This window comes from Trematomus bernacchii, unplaced genomic scaffold (genome assembly GCF_902827165.1).
Source record: "Trematomus bernacchii unplaced genomic scaffold, fTreBer1.1, whole genome shotgun sequence".
Classification (NCBI taxonomy): domain Eukaryota; kingdom Metazoa; phylum Chordata; class Actinopteri; order Perciformes; family Nototheniidae; genus Trematomus; species Trematomus bernacchii.
The window spans coordinates 24,693,051-24,709,662 of NW_022988043.1; the positions used below are offsets into that span (position 1 = coordinate 24,693,051).

At 44.2% G+C, this 16,612-nt stretch overlaps 1 protein-coding gene across 1 annotated transcript in view; it reads left to right on the forward strand.

The window, feature by feature from the left end:
* Nucleotides 1–16,612, forward strand: part of pdzd2 (PDZ domain containing 2) — a 111,394-nt gene that overhangs the window by 37,239 nt on the left and 57,543 nt on the right. Inside the window, 1 exon segment of the mRNA XM_034118627.1 lies at nucleotides 5,664–6,136. Coding sequence (XP_033974518.1) covers nucleotides 5,664–6,136 — 473 coding nt within the window.

Sequence of the window (16,612 nt, forward strand, 5' to 3'; positions counted from 1 at the left end):
ACCTGTAGAAGGTCAGGATCCTCTCTATGGTGCACCTGTAGAAGTTGCAGAGTATCCTGGAGTCCATGTTGAACCTCCTCAGCCTGCGGAGGAAGAAGAGCCGCTGTCGAGCTTTCTTGGTGATGGTGTTAGTGTGAAGAGTCCATGTCAGGTCCTCAGTGATGTGGACCCCGAGGAACCTGAAGCTGCTGACTCTCTCCACGTAGTCCCATTGATGGCGATGGGGGCGTGTCCCTCTCTCTGCTGCTTCCTGTAATCCACAATCAGCTCCTTTGTTTTGCTGACGTTGAGATGGAGGTTGTTATCCTGGCACCAAGATGTCAGGTTTTCGACCTCCTCTCTGTACGCCGTCTCGTCGCCGTCGGTGATCAGGCCGATGACGGTCGTGTCGTCAGCAAACTTCACGATGGTGTTGGAGCTGTGTGTGGACACGCAGTCGTGTGTGAACAGGGAGTAGAGGAGAGGGCTGAGCACGCAGCCTTGAGGGGCTCCGGTGTTGAGGATCAGGGTGGAGGATGTGATGTTTCCCACCCGCACTGCCTCGGGTCTGCCCGTAAGGAAGTTCAGGATCCAGTCACAGAGGACGCTGTTGATCCCGAGGTCTCTGAGCTTGATGGCCAGCTTGGAGGGCACAATGGTGTTGAAAGCTGAACTGTAGTCAATGAACAGCATTCTCACATATGTGTTCCTCTGGTCCAGGTGTGAGAGGGCAGTGTGGATGGTGAGGGCTATGGCGTCGTCTGTGGACCTGTTTGCTCTGTAGGCAAACTGCAGGGGGTCCAGAGAGTTAGGGAGGGAGGAGGTGATGAAGGTTTTGACTAATTAAGGAGGGTTAATAACGCACCAAAGTTTGGCTCCATTTGGCGAGGGACAAACTGTCATGGCCATATTAACACGGGTCCCCTGACCTCTCCTCTCAAGATATATGAATGAAGATGGGTTCCATGGATATCCACAAGTCTGTCTTTACAGAGATATTATATTTAATTTCGTTCATCTCTGGACAAACATCTTTCAGTAAAAATCTGTTATTATTAATTTCATTTTCATTTAATCGTTTATTTGAAGAGGGACAGTGCACATTGATGAACATTTAAAACAAATAATGCTTTAAAATGTAAACATGCCGGATTTTAGCTTTGAGCTAGTTTCCATCCGTAGTCCCTCACACACAACATTTAAGAACATGACATTTATATACATAGCAAAAATAAATACATGATATGCAGAAAGAGCATGAGCAGCATACAAGCATTAACCACATGGCAGTACAATGTAGCAGCTACGACATGTCAAGTGCAGGAGAAGATAAAAGGGCTACATAAAGTGCAAGAGGAGATGCCCCTGTATTAAAGTGCATCTAGCGGTGATTGCACGTTTGTTTGTTTCTCAACCATTCTTTGAGTTGACCTTTAAAACTGTTCAAAGTGGGACAATCCCGTAACTCAGTTGGGAGGCTATTCTACAAAGAGCTGCCTTTAATGGAGAGAACATTTTGACCGAAAGTGGTTCGTCTACGGTGGACCTCACAGTCTCCTCTGGTTTCTGACCTAGTGCAGCGTCCAGTGTCTTTTTTGTGGATGAATTCCCCAAGGGAGGGGGGGCCAGTCTATGTAAACATTTATAAAAAAAACACATACTTTTCTCTCTAGGTCGTCCTCAGACGAGCCCTCCATCGTCGCTTCCAGTCATCCCGGTTCTCCGTAATATAGGATTTTGGGATGACTTTGTTCTTCATGGTTGGCTTTACTATGCTGATTAAGGACTGGGGGGCGCAACTCCTCTCAGTCCTGGTTTTAGTTCAGAGTGTCCTTCTCCTAGATGGGTTGCCTTCCATGGCTATGAGCTCCATCTGCCCGGGGAGCATTGTAGGGAACGGTGCCTTGCTCAGGGACACCTCGGTAGCACTTGGTCTTGCCGGGACTTGAACTGGTGACCTTCCAGTTGCCAAGCCAAAGAACAAGATTATGGTCAGAAAGACCAGTCAGGAAGTTGTAGGTTTTAACTATTCTGTCAGCTTTGTTTGTAAATAATACATCTATCATAGTCTTGGAGGTTTTGGTTATTCTAGTCGGTTGATCCATTAGTTGTATTAAGTTGTGTTTATCCGTGATCCGTTTTAAGCTCTTTCTATTTTGTTTGTCATTCCAGTTTATGTTAAAGTCTCCTAAAATAATTAGCTCTTTGTTGGAGTCACAGGAATTCAGCATGAGTTTTACCTGGTCATAGAAATCCACCTTAGCGGTGGGTTGTCGATACAGGCAAATCATGGTGAGGGACATTTCCTCAGAAAGTGTGATTTCCACACCAACACAATCAAACTCAATATTAGCTGGAAGAGCAATCTCCCTACAAGTAAAGGTATTCCTCACATAAAGCAACACACCCCCTCCTTTCCCCTTCAGTCTGTCCTTCCTAAACACATTATATCCTGACATAGATACAAGAGTGGATGGTGACGACTGTTTTAGCCAAGATTCAGATATTCCCAAACAGTCAATATTGGACTCAAGGAGGAGATGTTCTAGCTGTTCATGTTTGTTGCAGATGCTGCGGAAATGTAATTGTCCACTGAATAGTCCCTTCGGCTTGTGTAGCAGGCCCCACTATGCAGGGCGCGATGACAGATTATGTTCCTGTAGAACAGGAGAAATGATGAGCAGAGAATGCCTTTTACTGCTCGTTTGGCGGGTCTTGCCAGAATTTATTCACAATTGGCACAAAACAAAACACAATTGTTCTTGCCCTTTTCCTACTCTCAATATAAACACATGTTTATATGTTCATGTCTTCAAAATATACTTTTACCATGCTTGAAGTATTCAAAATAAACACATTTGTCTATAACCAAATGTCATTACCTTCATGACTAAAAATAAGAATGTACTGTTAAGTACCTTTTCAGGATAACTATTAGCATTAGTCTAAAATGTGCTAGCATTAGCATCTTACAAGCATTTACAATAATTAAAGAACGACTGCACATAGGCTATCGATAATACAGAACACACCTTGTCATTTGGAATATTAACACTGAAAATAGGTAGCTAATAAAGTGCACAGGAGCTATAAACAATTAACTTGCATTCACTTTCATCAGGGAGCGTGAGTCTACTACATCTAAATAGCAACCGCCATTATACATACACACAGCCACCACGAGGTGGTCTTACATCTAAATAGCGACCGCCATTACCCATACACACACCACGAGGTGGTCTTCTACGCGGCATTAAACATAATAAACAACATCTAAACATCACTTCAAACTTAAGACATTGCGATTTATAACATTTGTGACAATCTGTACACATTACTGACCTGTAGAACAGGAGAAATGATGAGCAGAGAATGCCTTTTACTGCTCGTTTGGCGGGTCTTGCCAGAATGGCAAGCTAACGACAGCTCCGTCATCACGTCAGACATTTTACGGCAGACGCGTAAATAATAACCAACCCCTTTGCGGCAGTGATACCCTGCCATCTACTGCCCCCTGCTGTCCATTGTTAAACAGGTCATATTAAATCATATTAATTATACACATACAATTGTGATTACACTTTGTGTGGGTCACACTTGCACCGATGATCCCACACTATTTTAGCTTGATTCACTGTTTGAAACATTTTTGTGCAACAGTGTTTTTTAAATACAGGATTTCTAGGCTTTACCTCGGTGCCGTTGTTGACAGTGGAGCAGACAAAGCTAGCTGGTGTTTTATGGATCTCTGCCGCTAGGCTGCTAGCCATCGGCGCGGTCCTGCAGTCCTCCGATGGTGTGGATGTTGGTCCAGATGCTAGGCCAGCAGCCGTCAGCGCGAGACCACAGAGATCCGCCGGCAGAGCTAGCTCTTCAGCTAGCCGGCCTCTTCTGAAGCCAGTCCGGTGGTGTCCGGTGGTGTGTGGATCTCAGCTGCTCGGCCACCAGCCCTCGGCGTGGACCCGTAGTCCTCCGATGGTGTGGGTAGAGGTCCTGCTGCTAGGTCGGCAGCTGCAGAGACCCGCTGGTGGTGCTAGCTGTTCAGCTAGCCAGCCTCTTCGGAAGCCGACTGATGGCGTGTGGAGCTCAGAGACACAGCAGAGCCAATAGCCCAATATTCTCCTCTTTTCGTTTTAGACCCTTTTTTTTGTTTGAGAGAGTCTGCCAGGAGTGCCAGATGAATGAACTGTAGATTACATGCCGACCATGGCCGAAGTGCTTGATATTCAACGATGTTGCTGGTGCAGATAATGATGTATCCTCAACATGTTGTTTTACCATGGGGGCAAGATGAGTGGTGTAGCTACACAGAGGTTTGAGATTTAGGACAATCATACAGAGATAGATTGCTGCCACTGCGCCAGAACTGCCTGCCGCCATCTTGGGAAATGGGTCAGTCTTGGAACTGCATGAATTTGCTGAGACTGGAATGCTAAGACTCTTTTGATTTTATGAGCCCAAATCTGAATTCATGTGTGATGATGTGTTTGATGTTATAATTTCCATTTAATTATGGTGGCAGTCATTTTTTTAAACTTCCCCTCGCTGTATACAATGGGCTGTTGGAAGCTCTAGGTTAATCACAGACTCAGGAAAGTTGACCACCACAAGCTAGGGACTGAGGACATTCAGATGATAAATAGCTTTTCCTAATAGAATGTCAATCAGCAGGTGTCTCAGTATTCCCAGAAAAAAAGTGCTCGTCATCCACTTATGTCATTCTTCCAGCATAACACTCTTGTTGTTGAACACATCTGCTCAAATCATCAGTGTTTTAATTAGGATTTAAAATCAATAATGTGAAATTAATCTTCAGGTTTCCAGCTTCCAGATGTGATATTCCACTTCTATGTGGCATATACTGTTGACCTGCTTTCTCCTCCTCAACATCCCCGTCCTCCACTAAAAAAGACATGTTGGTCTCCAAGGGTTAATAGTTTTACTTTTATGAAAGACCTTCTACAAAAGCTTACAACCTTTTCTTTAGAGAAAGGGCCCATATCTAAGTGTTTTAAGGCCCCCAGATCAGTAAACCCTCTCCTAAGTATAGCTCAGGAGTGTAAACAGGAAGTCTCATTGTCCGTGATATCTAATTTTGGAAAATGGACCCTGTATAGTAGACAAATGCTGTCTGGTCCCAGGCACTGTGTCATGGTTGATGGGTGTGTGGGTGTCTGAAGGAGAGTTACAGTCCACTACTGTCCAAATCAAGTTACTCTGTCACATGGTCATCAGGTTAGTGTGTTGAAATACTTTCTGGAAATAATTTAAAGAGGCCCTATTCTGCTTTCTGTGGTTCTCCCTTCCTTGTACTCTTCTATAGGTTTTAGTGCATGTAAATGGTCTGCAAAGGCTAAAATCCCTGTGTTCCCTCCAGAGTTAGTTTCTCTCCCATAGACTCCCACCCCGAAACCTGAATCTTTTGCCAAGTTTCTTGGGTTTTGGGGCGCCTAAGGCCAAATGGAATTTGTTGTAAGAATAATAATAATTCCTACAGTTACAATACTTTCCTCGCCCAAGTTGCTGTGCTCTGAACTAAATATTATGCAAGTAAAAATAAAAACATGACACCATGCAGCGCTTCTGAATATTAAAACAAATGATAATTTTATTTTGTGTCAAATGACAGTGACGTCCTTTAAGGCTTTTCATTCACTCATTGGTCCCTCCTCTTCCTCCTGCAGGGGGACCAGGACTGCCAGAATGTGGAGGGGGACAGTGTGTGCAGCAGCAGCAGTGTTAACAGTGTTAACGTGGAGGACATGCCCCTGTGTCTGGCTGCCATTCAGAAGCTGGTTGAGTACATTAAGTTCAACTTCATGGAGAGTGACACAGCTCCGACCCCCAGCCCCCCCTCCTGCAGGGAGGGGCTAGACATCGAGGTCCGGGCCGTGGCCTTCAGTAAAGATGAGTTTGACAGTGCTGAGTTTGGCCTCAGCTTTGGAAACATCCCTATCTTTGGGGACCCTGGTGGAAGGAAGAAGGGGGGCCCGAGGAGGAGGAGGGACCAGGGCCCCATCATGGATGTGGGCTGCATCTGGGTGACAGAGGTGAGGAAGAGGAGCCCAGCCGCCCGCTGTGGGGGGATCAAGCTCAGAGACGAACTGCTGTCACTGAACGGGCAGCTGATGGTGGGAGTAGACGTCAGTGGAGCCAGGTAAGACTGCTGAAACCAAAACTGTAACCATGAACACTGAACAAACTGAAACGTTGACTTTAATTACATGTCAACAGATGTCACATAACTGTATTAGGTTAGTTGAAAGCAATAATATTAAGTTGAACCTATTATTATGTTTCAGTTTTTGCATTGCAAACATGTGAAGGGAAGAGATGTTGCAATGATCAAGCACATTGTATTCTGTAAGCTCATAGCAAGAAGATGGTGAATGAAATGATGTGATAAATTCACTGTACCTCATCACAGCAACCCGACTGTCCAAAAAGAACGATAGCCGAGCAAAGCCAGAGATGTGCCTGCATGGTCTCACGGTTCATAGCATCATGCCAAGGCCTGCTCTGAAATACAACACGCAGCTCTGAAATATAAGCTGCTCATTATTGAGTGCAAAGAGTAAAAATGGTAAAACCTTAGAAATCGACTACATCTCAGTGTGTGGTTTGTCTTTGTCTTGTAGTTTTAAGGAAACATATGGAAACGTTCTGTTCGTATTGCACTAAATCACAGTGTAATAGTGATGAAAACAATCCTCACACTGAAGGCTGGTTCCTCTGCAGGTCCATTCATTCCAGTGGGAGCGTCCTCTCCTTTCTCCAGCCGCAGCAGAAACAGCTGACAGGCCGTTTTGTTAAATGAAGAACTGACTAAACTGAGAGAATTTGACTGGAAAACAAATTTTAAAGGAATGCAGATTTTATGCAAGTAATTTTGATTGGTTGTTATAAATGTGTTGTCACTGCTACTGCATGCTGAGATCCACAGATGCTGCTTTGTACACAACCAGAGGAGATATCAATAATAATCCACATTTAAACCATTTTAAGGTACTGATTTTTGTTTAAAGCCTCTCCCTCGTGTAGAAACCTGACTGGTTTAAGAAGAGTCCTTCATGGACTTAAGGTGCATTATTAAAGTCCTAAAGGTCAATGGTAATAATGTGGTTTGATACACACATCAGGTCCCAGAATACTGAGGACAGCATTACAAGCTAATGTTGTTTAAATAAAGATGCCGGCCAATCATTTGTCTCTTTCCATCATTCCCTGAGCAACTATGATGTAATTGTATGCTGCTCACTGTAAACAGACAAAATGAAGGTGGTTGGTTACCTGGCTGAGGATATGGAGGTTTGCAGCTCTTCATCTAACAGTGCTGGGGTGTCACACTCAAAATTATTTACTACTCTGCTGTCAAATCAAATCAAATCAAGTTTTATTTATATAGCACATTTTTAAAACGATTTTTAGTCGAGCCAAAGTGCTGTACATATAATAAAATACTTTACAATAAAGACACTTTACAACAAATACAACAGCACAGTTTGTACAGAATATCAGTATGAGAAAACGACACCCTCTGTCCTTAGACCCTCTGTCCTTAGACCCTCACATCGTACAAGGAAAGACCTCCGGAGAAAAACCCCACAGTTTAAAGGGGAAAATGGGAGAAACCTCAGGGAGAGCAACAGAGGGGGGATCCCTCTCCCAGGACGGACAGACGTGCAATAGATGCCGTGTGTAAATCGAAGAGATATAACATTTTACCAACCAAATGTTTGGAAATGCATGTGTCTATAATAACAAGATGAATCCACGAGGATGTCAAAAATCCTATGGGAGCCATCAGGGAAGTAGTATGATGAGAGTCAGGCAGGACCACAGTGACAGGTTCAGCCACGACTCGAAGTCCAGGACTCAATCCAGAACTCAGGATAGAGGATCCAGGACACAGGACCACAGCAACAGGATCAGCCACGACTCAGGATCCCGGCGTAGATATAGACACAAAAGAAAATAAATTTGGGGGCAGCTGGGTTAATCGGAACATGAGAGTACGCAGGTACAGACAGACAGAAGGAAGAAGCAATGCGTCCCCCGACAGTCTAAGCCAGGGGTCGGCAACCTTTTTGATATGAAGTGCCATTTAAAAAAAAAAAAAATTATCAGCGTGCCAACGATCGAGAATTATCAACGGGGGGGGGGGGGGGGGGGGGGTTGAGGATGTTGAGGAGCTTGACGCTCGTGATCTATCAACAGGAGGGCGGGGGGGGCCTCGCTGCGGGGAAGCAGTGTGTGGACCTGTCAGCGCAACTTACATGATACCGAATTTAACACACACATTTAAATAATTGGTTTAAACGGCATAATAATAAGGACGATCGTCCGTTCTGTGATTCTCCAGAACACACATGTTATGATATTAGGGTCATGCAGAGTGAGATGAGATCGCTGTCCCTTTTAAGAGAGAGAGAGAGAGAGAGGGGTGTGGCGTGTGCGTGTGAGTATGTTTCTGGAAGTGAAACGAGGCAGCAGAAAAACAGAGGTCTGTGATGTATTTTGTGAAACAGAAGAACAGCTAAATAAATGCAACGGCCTCTCAAGAAGAGCTCGCCTCTCTCCAGTCATTTAAGCTAAAGTGGGTTATTGAACCTGAAGCTCGTTGCTTCTGCCCTCCTCGACTACGGTCTGGGAGCCGACAGGAAAGTTCAACACACAGATGGCCAGTCCGCCCCTTTGTAGCATATTATTTCAATGAGAGATGAGCAGATCGCCACTGGGCTTTCAACTAAAGACACACACAGCCACGCAAAAACTGCGACATTTGTAAAGCTCCTTATGGGTACTGCAATTTGTGAAGTGCTTTCTTCCGTGGTGAAACGATCAGCACTGCACCACGGAGGAAAGCGGCAGAAAGTCACCTGGAGTTAAAGAGAGCGGGGCTGCGTTGCGTGCATGGCTTCCTTCTGCAGGTAACGGGGAGACGCGCTCTGGCGGCGGTCTCGTTCAGGATCCGAAAATACAATTTAAATATTTTGCACACTTATTCGACTTATTCCTAGTGTGCCACTGGCTACGGTGCCGCGTGCCAATGCTGGCACGCGTGCCAGGGGTTGCCGACCCCTGGTCTAAGCCTATAGCAGCTAAACTAACATGTATGCACTCCCTTAGGATAGGTTGAGGGAAAAGGGTAGCAAGTAAGAAGTAAGAAACTGAGGTGAAGAGGCACACGCAGGGAACAAGGTCCCCACTGGAACCTTAATTGGAATTGGTGAGAGGTAAGGAGGTACGCTGTGTCTACGGTCATAACACTTCCCGGCCTGAATAGACGTCTCTGCAACCTGTTACCCTCTAATAGAACCTCAAGAGGTCAGAGAGGGGACATGTTTTGGATAAAGAGAGGATAGAAAGAATAGATTACAGGAGTAGAGAGTATGAGAAGTAGAGAGAGAATAGATTTAGAAGACTGAGTAGTAGTAATAACCTTAGTTTTAAATATAAGATCCAAGCTTTTAGGATTTAAGTGAAAGAGACAAAATGTAGGTGAAGAGGCACAACGTGTCTACGTCCAGAGATGGGGTTGTTACTAAAAAAAAGTAATATATTACATATTACATATTACTTTTAAAAAAAGTAATATATTACACTACTTCGTTACTCTCTACATAAAGTAACTCGTTACTTTACTCGTTACTTTACTCGCAGGGCCGGCCCGCCCCTCCCTGCAGGCAGATCACGCAGACTGCTAAAGTTTCAAATGTTCTCTTTAGTTCAGTTTCCATTGTCGCATAAGACTGATCCAGATAGCTCTGACTATGGCTGTCCTCTGTCTCCTGCTATCTGTATTTTGCGCAGTATATCTCTGAACGATGCGATGGTGATTCCACTGTGAAAATGGGCAACATTACCTCTACTATGAAGGATGCTACAAGCCTGTCCATCTCTGCTTTGGTTACCGGTCCTCCAAATTCTAATTTGTGCTGCTTCGGAGTCGGCGGCGGCGCACTCACAACATCCTCACTCTGGGTTCGGGGGTCCTTAGCTATTAGCTTCATTAGCATGTGTTCTTTGCAGGTGTTTGTTGAGGTTTGACGTGGTGTTTGCAGCAGTGGATAACAGCTTCTGGCCTGGACACAGTTTGCACCTCACCGTCACATTCCTGTCTATTCTTCGGACGAACTCAAAATAATGGGCATACCTCTGCCCCTCGAAAGTTATCGCTGACTGTTATGCAGTACTGCAAGTGGAGATGTGGACGCGCAAGTCGCACAGATTACGTACATATAAACCTGCGGCGGAAACCCCTCTTGTCTGTCAGTGTGATTATGACTGATTTTATAAAAGTAACGAAGTAACGCGTGTCGGGGCAATGTTAGTAACTGTAGTGTGATTACTGAATTATAAAAGTAACGCGTTACACTACTCCGTTACCGAAACGCGTTACTTTGTAACGCGTTACACTTTGTAACGCGTTACACCCAACTCTGTCTACGTCAATGCACTCTTATTAGATTATTTATCAACTATAAGCTTTATCAAAAAGGAAGGTCTTAAGCGTACTCTTAAAAAACGGATAGGCTGTCGGCCGCCCGAACACAAAACTGGAAGCTGATTCCACGAAAGTGGAGCTTGATAAGAAAAGGCTAGAAGGCCAGAGAGAAGAAGTGAGTTTTAAGTGTTGATTTAAAAACCCCTAGGGTCTGGGCCGACCTCACATGGAGGGGCAGAGTGTTCCAGAGCCTAGGGCCAGCAGACCTTAAAGCTCTGGCTGGGGTGTAGCAATGGAGGAGTTCAGCTATATAGGCCGGAGCCAGCCCATTTAGGGCTTTGAAAACAAATAAAAGGATTTTAAAATCAATTCTGAACCGAATTGGAAGCCAGTGCAATGAGGCCAGAATTGGGGTGATGTGGTCACGCTTTTTGTGGCCAGTGAGAAGACGTGCAGCTGCGTTTTGGACTAGCTGCAGGCGTCTAATTGATGCCTGGTCCATACCCACGTATAGAGCGTTGCAGTAATCCAGTCTCGAGGTTACAAAGGCGTTAATAACCCTTTCTAGGTCTTTAAAAGAAAATACGACTTGGTCTTGGTCAATAGTCTTATTTAAAAAAAGCAGGTCTTGACTACGGTGCTGACCTGCTTGTCGAATTTAAAAGCACTATTGAAGGTCACTCCAAGGTTCATGACAGAGGGGAGGATGTTTTTATTGAGGGAGCCCAGAATATCAACCGGAGAGGTTGGAGGTTGGGGTCCAAAAAAGATGACCTCAGTCTTGCTCTCGTTGAGGGTGAGGAAGTTTTGGCTCAGCCAGGATTTGATCTCTGTTAAGCAGTCCATCAACTGCTGTAGTGAGTGTTTGACATTTGCTTTGAGAGGCAGATAGATCTGTACATCATCGGCGTAACAATGGAAGGGGATATTGTGTTTAGTTAGAATTGAACCTAGGGGCAGTATGTACAGTAGAAAAAGGATGGGGCCCAGAATTGAGCCTTGGGGAACCCCACAGGTAAGAGGGGCTTTGGCAGAGGAGAAGGCACCTAGCTGTACTGAGAAGCTACGGTCTGTCAGGTAGGACCTGAACCATGCAAGGGCAGAGCCTGTGATGCCAGCGGACTGTTCAAGCCGTGACAGCAGGATGCTATGGTCCACAGTGTCGAAGGCAGCTGTCAGGTCTAACAGCACCAAGACAGCTGGGCTACCTGAGTCGGCGGCTAGGAGCAGATCATTAAAAACTCTTAAAAGGGCTGTTTCAGTGCTGTGCATAGGTTTGAAGCCAGACTGAAACTTTTCATGGATTCCATGCGTGGTTAAGAACGACTGCAGCTGGGCGTAGACTACTCGCTCCAGGGCTTTAGATAAAAAAGGTAGCTTGGAGATGGGCCTAAGATTTGCGAGAATGGATGGGTCGAGATTTTTCTTTTTAAGTAGTGGCTGCACCACGGCATGTTTGAAGGCAGCTGGGACACATCCTGAGCCAAGAGAGGTGTTTACAAGCAATAAAATACTTGCTCCAACTGATTCGAAAACATCTCTGAGAAGGCGAGAGGGAATGCTGTCTGAGGTGCAGTTTGTCGGCCGCAGGTGCTTGACTACATCCGAGAGAGAAGAGAGGGATACAGGCTCAAAGTGGTCGAGGACAGCAGGGCACAGAAAAGGAGCAGGATCTGGGGTAGCACTAGTGTGGGCTAGCCTAAGAGCTGATACTTTTTCAATAAAAAATGTAAGAAACTTATCACAGAGAGTAGTCGATGGCACAATAGAAGAAACATCACAGGGATTAATGATAGAGTTGAGGACATTAAAAAGAACCTGAGGTTTATGGCTGTTTTTGGAGATTAGCAGAGAAATGTGCTCTGTTTTGGCTGCTTTGACTGCCGTCTGGTAGTCAGAAAGGCAAGCACGAAGGATTTCTAAGGAGACATGGAGTTTATCCTTTTTCCATTTTCTCTCTGCACGCCTGCAAGCGCGTCTAAGAGCGCGAGTACAGTCATTGAGCCACGGCTCTGAGAGAGCTTTGGTGCGTCTAAGCGTAAAAGGAGCAACGGAATCCAGTATTAGGGTACATGTCGAATCAAACATGGAGATAAGCTCATCCGCACTAAGAGCACAGTTCACATCTAATTTACAGATCAGAGAAGTATTAAAAACATCAGAGAACTGTGAGGCAGTCAAGGGGTTAATCGAACGCAGACGACGCGCAGGGACACGTGATTCGACTCCTGCGGAAGGGATCGAGGTTGTAAACAGAACCGGTAAATGGTCTGAGATACGCGTTGCTGCACAGATTTCATCCACAGAGATAGACAGTCCAAACGATAATACTACATCTAAGGTGTGTCCTTTTTCGTGTGTTGGGCCAGCCACGGACTGAATGAGACCGAAATAATCGAGGAGATTTAAAAAGTCCCTAACCAGAGGTTTGGACTCGCAACACACATGGATATTAAAGTCTCCGCAAATCAAAATACGATCATATTTCACCATGATCCCGGACAGAAAGTCAGAAAAGTCATTGATGAAATCCTTATTGGACTTTGGCGGACGATACACGACTGCGCAGAGCACGGGCGAGGCCGGGTTCAGCTCAAAGAGCTGCAACTCAAAGCTAGCGTAGCTAGATACAGGGTGAAGCAATCGGCATTGGAGGCTAGCTCTAAACACTGATGCTATGCCCCCACCACGGCCGGTGGCACGGGGGGAGCTGAAGAATGTACAGTCGGGAGCAGTGACATGCGGTGAGGTTCATGGCTGGTGAGGCACTGACTCACTGAGTCAGATTTACAAATATTATATTTTGACCTTAATCGAAATATTCGGTTATTTTCAAAAGCTTTTTTAGTCTGATGCTTCGATTCATTTTAAACAGACCGTTCAACAAAAGGATACCCAAAATCTAAATATTGGATTGTTCTTTCTTAGTAAGATCCCATTTTCATTACAATTGTAGTCTTACCTTGACTTGAAGATGAATAGAAGTCCATGCTATCCTTCTGGACAACAATCTCTATTACTTTTTTGTAAAAGTCCTCCTTATCTTCCTGTAGTTTCAAAAGTCTAGTTTGTTGTTTGCGTCTACCGTCTCTGCGTAGAATAACAGTAGCAACAAGAACCTGTGGGCTCACGTGCGCTCCCTTCAGTGCGGCAGAGGTTATGGCTGCCTCCCCTGGTGCTTTTTTCATTGGCGTTGTATGATGAGACCAGCGAGCCTAAATATCATATATACGTGAAATAAGTTATTTAGAGACTATGGATGGCGAGGATAAATGTAATAAAGGGATCTACAAACATTACATTGGTGACCCAGTGAGATGGTAACAGGCATGCGCTTAGGGCCCGCTTTCCAGCCAGTTTCTGTGGGGTGACGCATTCTGAGGTGAGGCAGAGCTCATCTGTGCCTCACCTCACCCCACAGCAACTGGCTTGAGCGCGCTCACAAAATAAGTGCCCGCTAAATTAGTGCCCGTGCTCCAGCAAGTTACTGTGGGCTTACGAGAGGCAGAGCTCGTCCCTGCCTCACTTCTCATCGCTCCCATGTAGTTGTAGCGGAGCTCGGCAAATTTGCTGATTTTGACTATAAAAAGCGATTGGAATCATACAGAAATCACACTTACAACACAGATCAGTGGAGACATTTTTATGGAGCTAATTTCCTGCCATAACTCCACAAACAAACTAAACAGGTTTTACAAATGCCTTATGATTCACTAACAAACACAATGTGGTTTGCAAATACAAAACACCATCTACAAACTAATGAATTTAGTTTTGCAAAGAAAAAACGTATCTATCAAACAAACACATAACATTTTTCTAATAAATCATGTTTCAGAGACAAATTCAGCTTAGGTTTTACAAGTACACAACTTTTTTTTACAAGTGCACAAATTTGTTTTACAACTACAACACTTTGTTTTACAACTACAAAACTTTTTTTTACAAGTACAAAACTTTTTCTTCTCACGGCGGAATATTACTGCCAAAAGTCACGTGAGTGAGTCACGTGACTTTTGGCAGTAATATTCCGCCGTGGCTGGCTCATACACAGTCACACATGCTCACTCACACATGCTACACGGCAGCAGGGGGCGCTACTGAGTCGATTGGGAAGACGGGAGGTTGAGCAGAGCATGGAACAGCCCTTGCCAGTCTGATGACAGGTGTTTCTCGCGATCCAGCGATCTGGGTCAGTGAGTGTTATAGTGATAATATTATAAACAAGGTGAATTTAGCGATCACAACGAAAACAGCCAAGACACATATTGAGCCCAGAAAATAAATGTTATTAGGGGCTGTAAATATAATAAGCCTTTGTCTAAAATGGACAACATTGTAACTAAGGAGATTTAAACTATATATACAGCCAGGGGACGTTCGGGACGAATCCCGATGGGCCGGTACTGAAGTGGGCCCCCACCCCCCCCGTCGACAATTCCCTCGCGGTATTTACTTGCGGCACCACCGAGGTGGGCCGCTTACTTGCGGTACCGAGGTGGGCCGGCGGTACCGAAGTGGGCCGGTCGAGAGTCCCGGGCTGATTTGTTGTCCCAGTCCGCCCCTGTATACAGCGATTCTGCACTCGGTCAATCAGCTGCTTTTCATTTTTATTCCTGCTATATTCAATGAGTGATACAAATATTTTTTACCACAAGTTCTTAATAAAACTGACACTGTTGGACTTGGTACTAGTTGACTGCAACCAGAAATAAAATGAAGTACTTTACTGTGTACTTTGTGAGTAATCCTCTGTCAGAGTCCCCTCCATAGTACATAATGCATGATTTTTGCTATCTTTGATGAATGATAAAAATAAAATGTTACCATTACCATTACCATTACTTAATGAAATTGATACGGTTTGACTTTGTATTAGTAAGCCTACTACTAACAATACATTGAAGTACTTTTACTGTGTATTTTTTGAGAAATACTCTGTCAAAGTCCCCTCCTGTGAACAAAATCAAGCCACTTCTGCTAAGTTTGATGAGGGAATTCTTTTTTGTTGCCATTAGTTCTTCGTGAGATTGATCCTGTTGGACTCAGTACTACTGAAACTACCCCCACAAGTACTATGAAGTACTTATTGTGTACTTTTCCAGTAATCCTCTGTCAATGTCCCCTCCTGAGTACAAGAATGCATGTTTTTCTTTTAATAAGCGTTAAAAAACATTTCTTCCTGAGACTGATATTGTTGGACAGAGTATTTTAAGAGGATGGTAGACATGATATCAGCAATACTTCCAGTCAGTACTCCGGCAGCAGCATTTCCACACCTTGGAAAGTCTTTAGAGTCTGGCCTGGAATGGATAGCTGGTCACAAATATCCTTCAGCAAAGTAACACACTCTGTCACATGGTTGCCCTCTTATGATGCTGCTGTCTTTTAATATATAATTATTCCTCTGCCGCTAGTTCGTTCCTCGCAGATTCTTCAGTCTCATCAGCCTCATCCTTCCATCAGTCCCAGTTAACGCCTCCAGCCCACTTCCAGTATCTGACTCCATATGATATTGTCCTGATGCTGTAAGGGTGATGCCCCATGATCACAAAATGACCCCTCTAGAGTGCCAAGGACCTCATATTATGTCTGTCATTAATGTTACATCACCCATTAAATCACCCAAAAAATATTTTTTTCCCTCATCAAACTTAGAAGAAGTGGCTTGATTTTGTTCTCAGGAGGGGACTTTGACAGAGTATTTCTCAAAAAATACACAGTAAAAGTACTTCAATGTATTGTTAGTAGTAGGCTTACTAATACAAAGTCAAACCGTATCAATTTCATTAAGAACTAATGGTAACATTTTATTTTTGGGTCATTCCAGAATTGGAGGACATTTCATGTCCCCCATATAAAAAATCTAATAATCCATGCCCAAAAAGCTAAGACATGCACTTGTTGTGTTAAATATACTTGTCTTGAGACAAGATGCATATACATTTGTAGAAAAAGTGGTTTCAAAATATTATTTAAAATATCAAATAGCTCTCGAACACCCCCTAAAATTGCCCTTTTCTCTTGTCCCAGCTTCTTGGTGACCAACTTGCATGTCAAATATAACATTTAAAATAGGGTTTTTATTTACTTTTTTGGTATTATTCTATTGATATATGTGTCTTGTAATGGTAAAATCAATTTGTTAAATCATAAACACATTTTAAATAACAGTAATTTTGCACA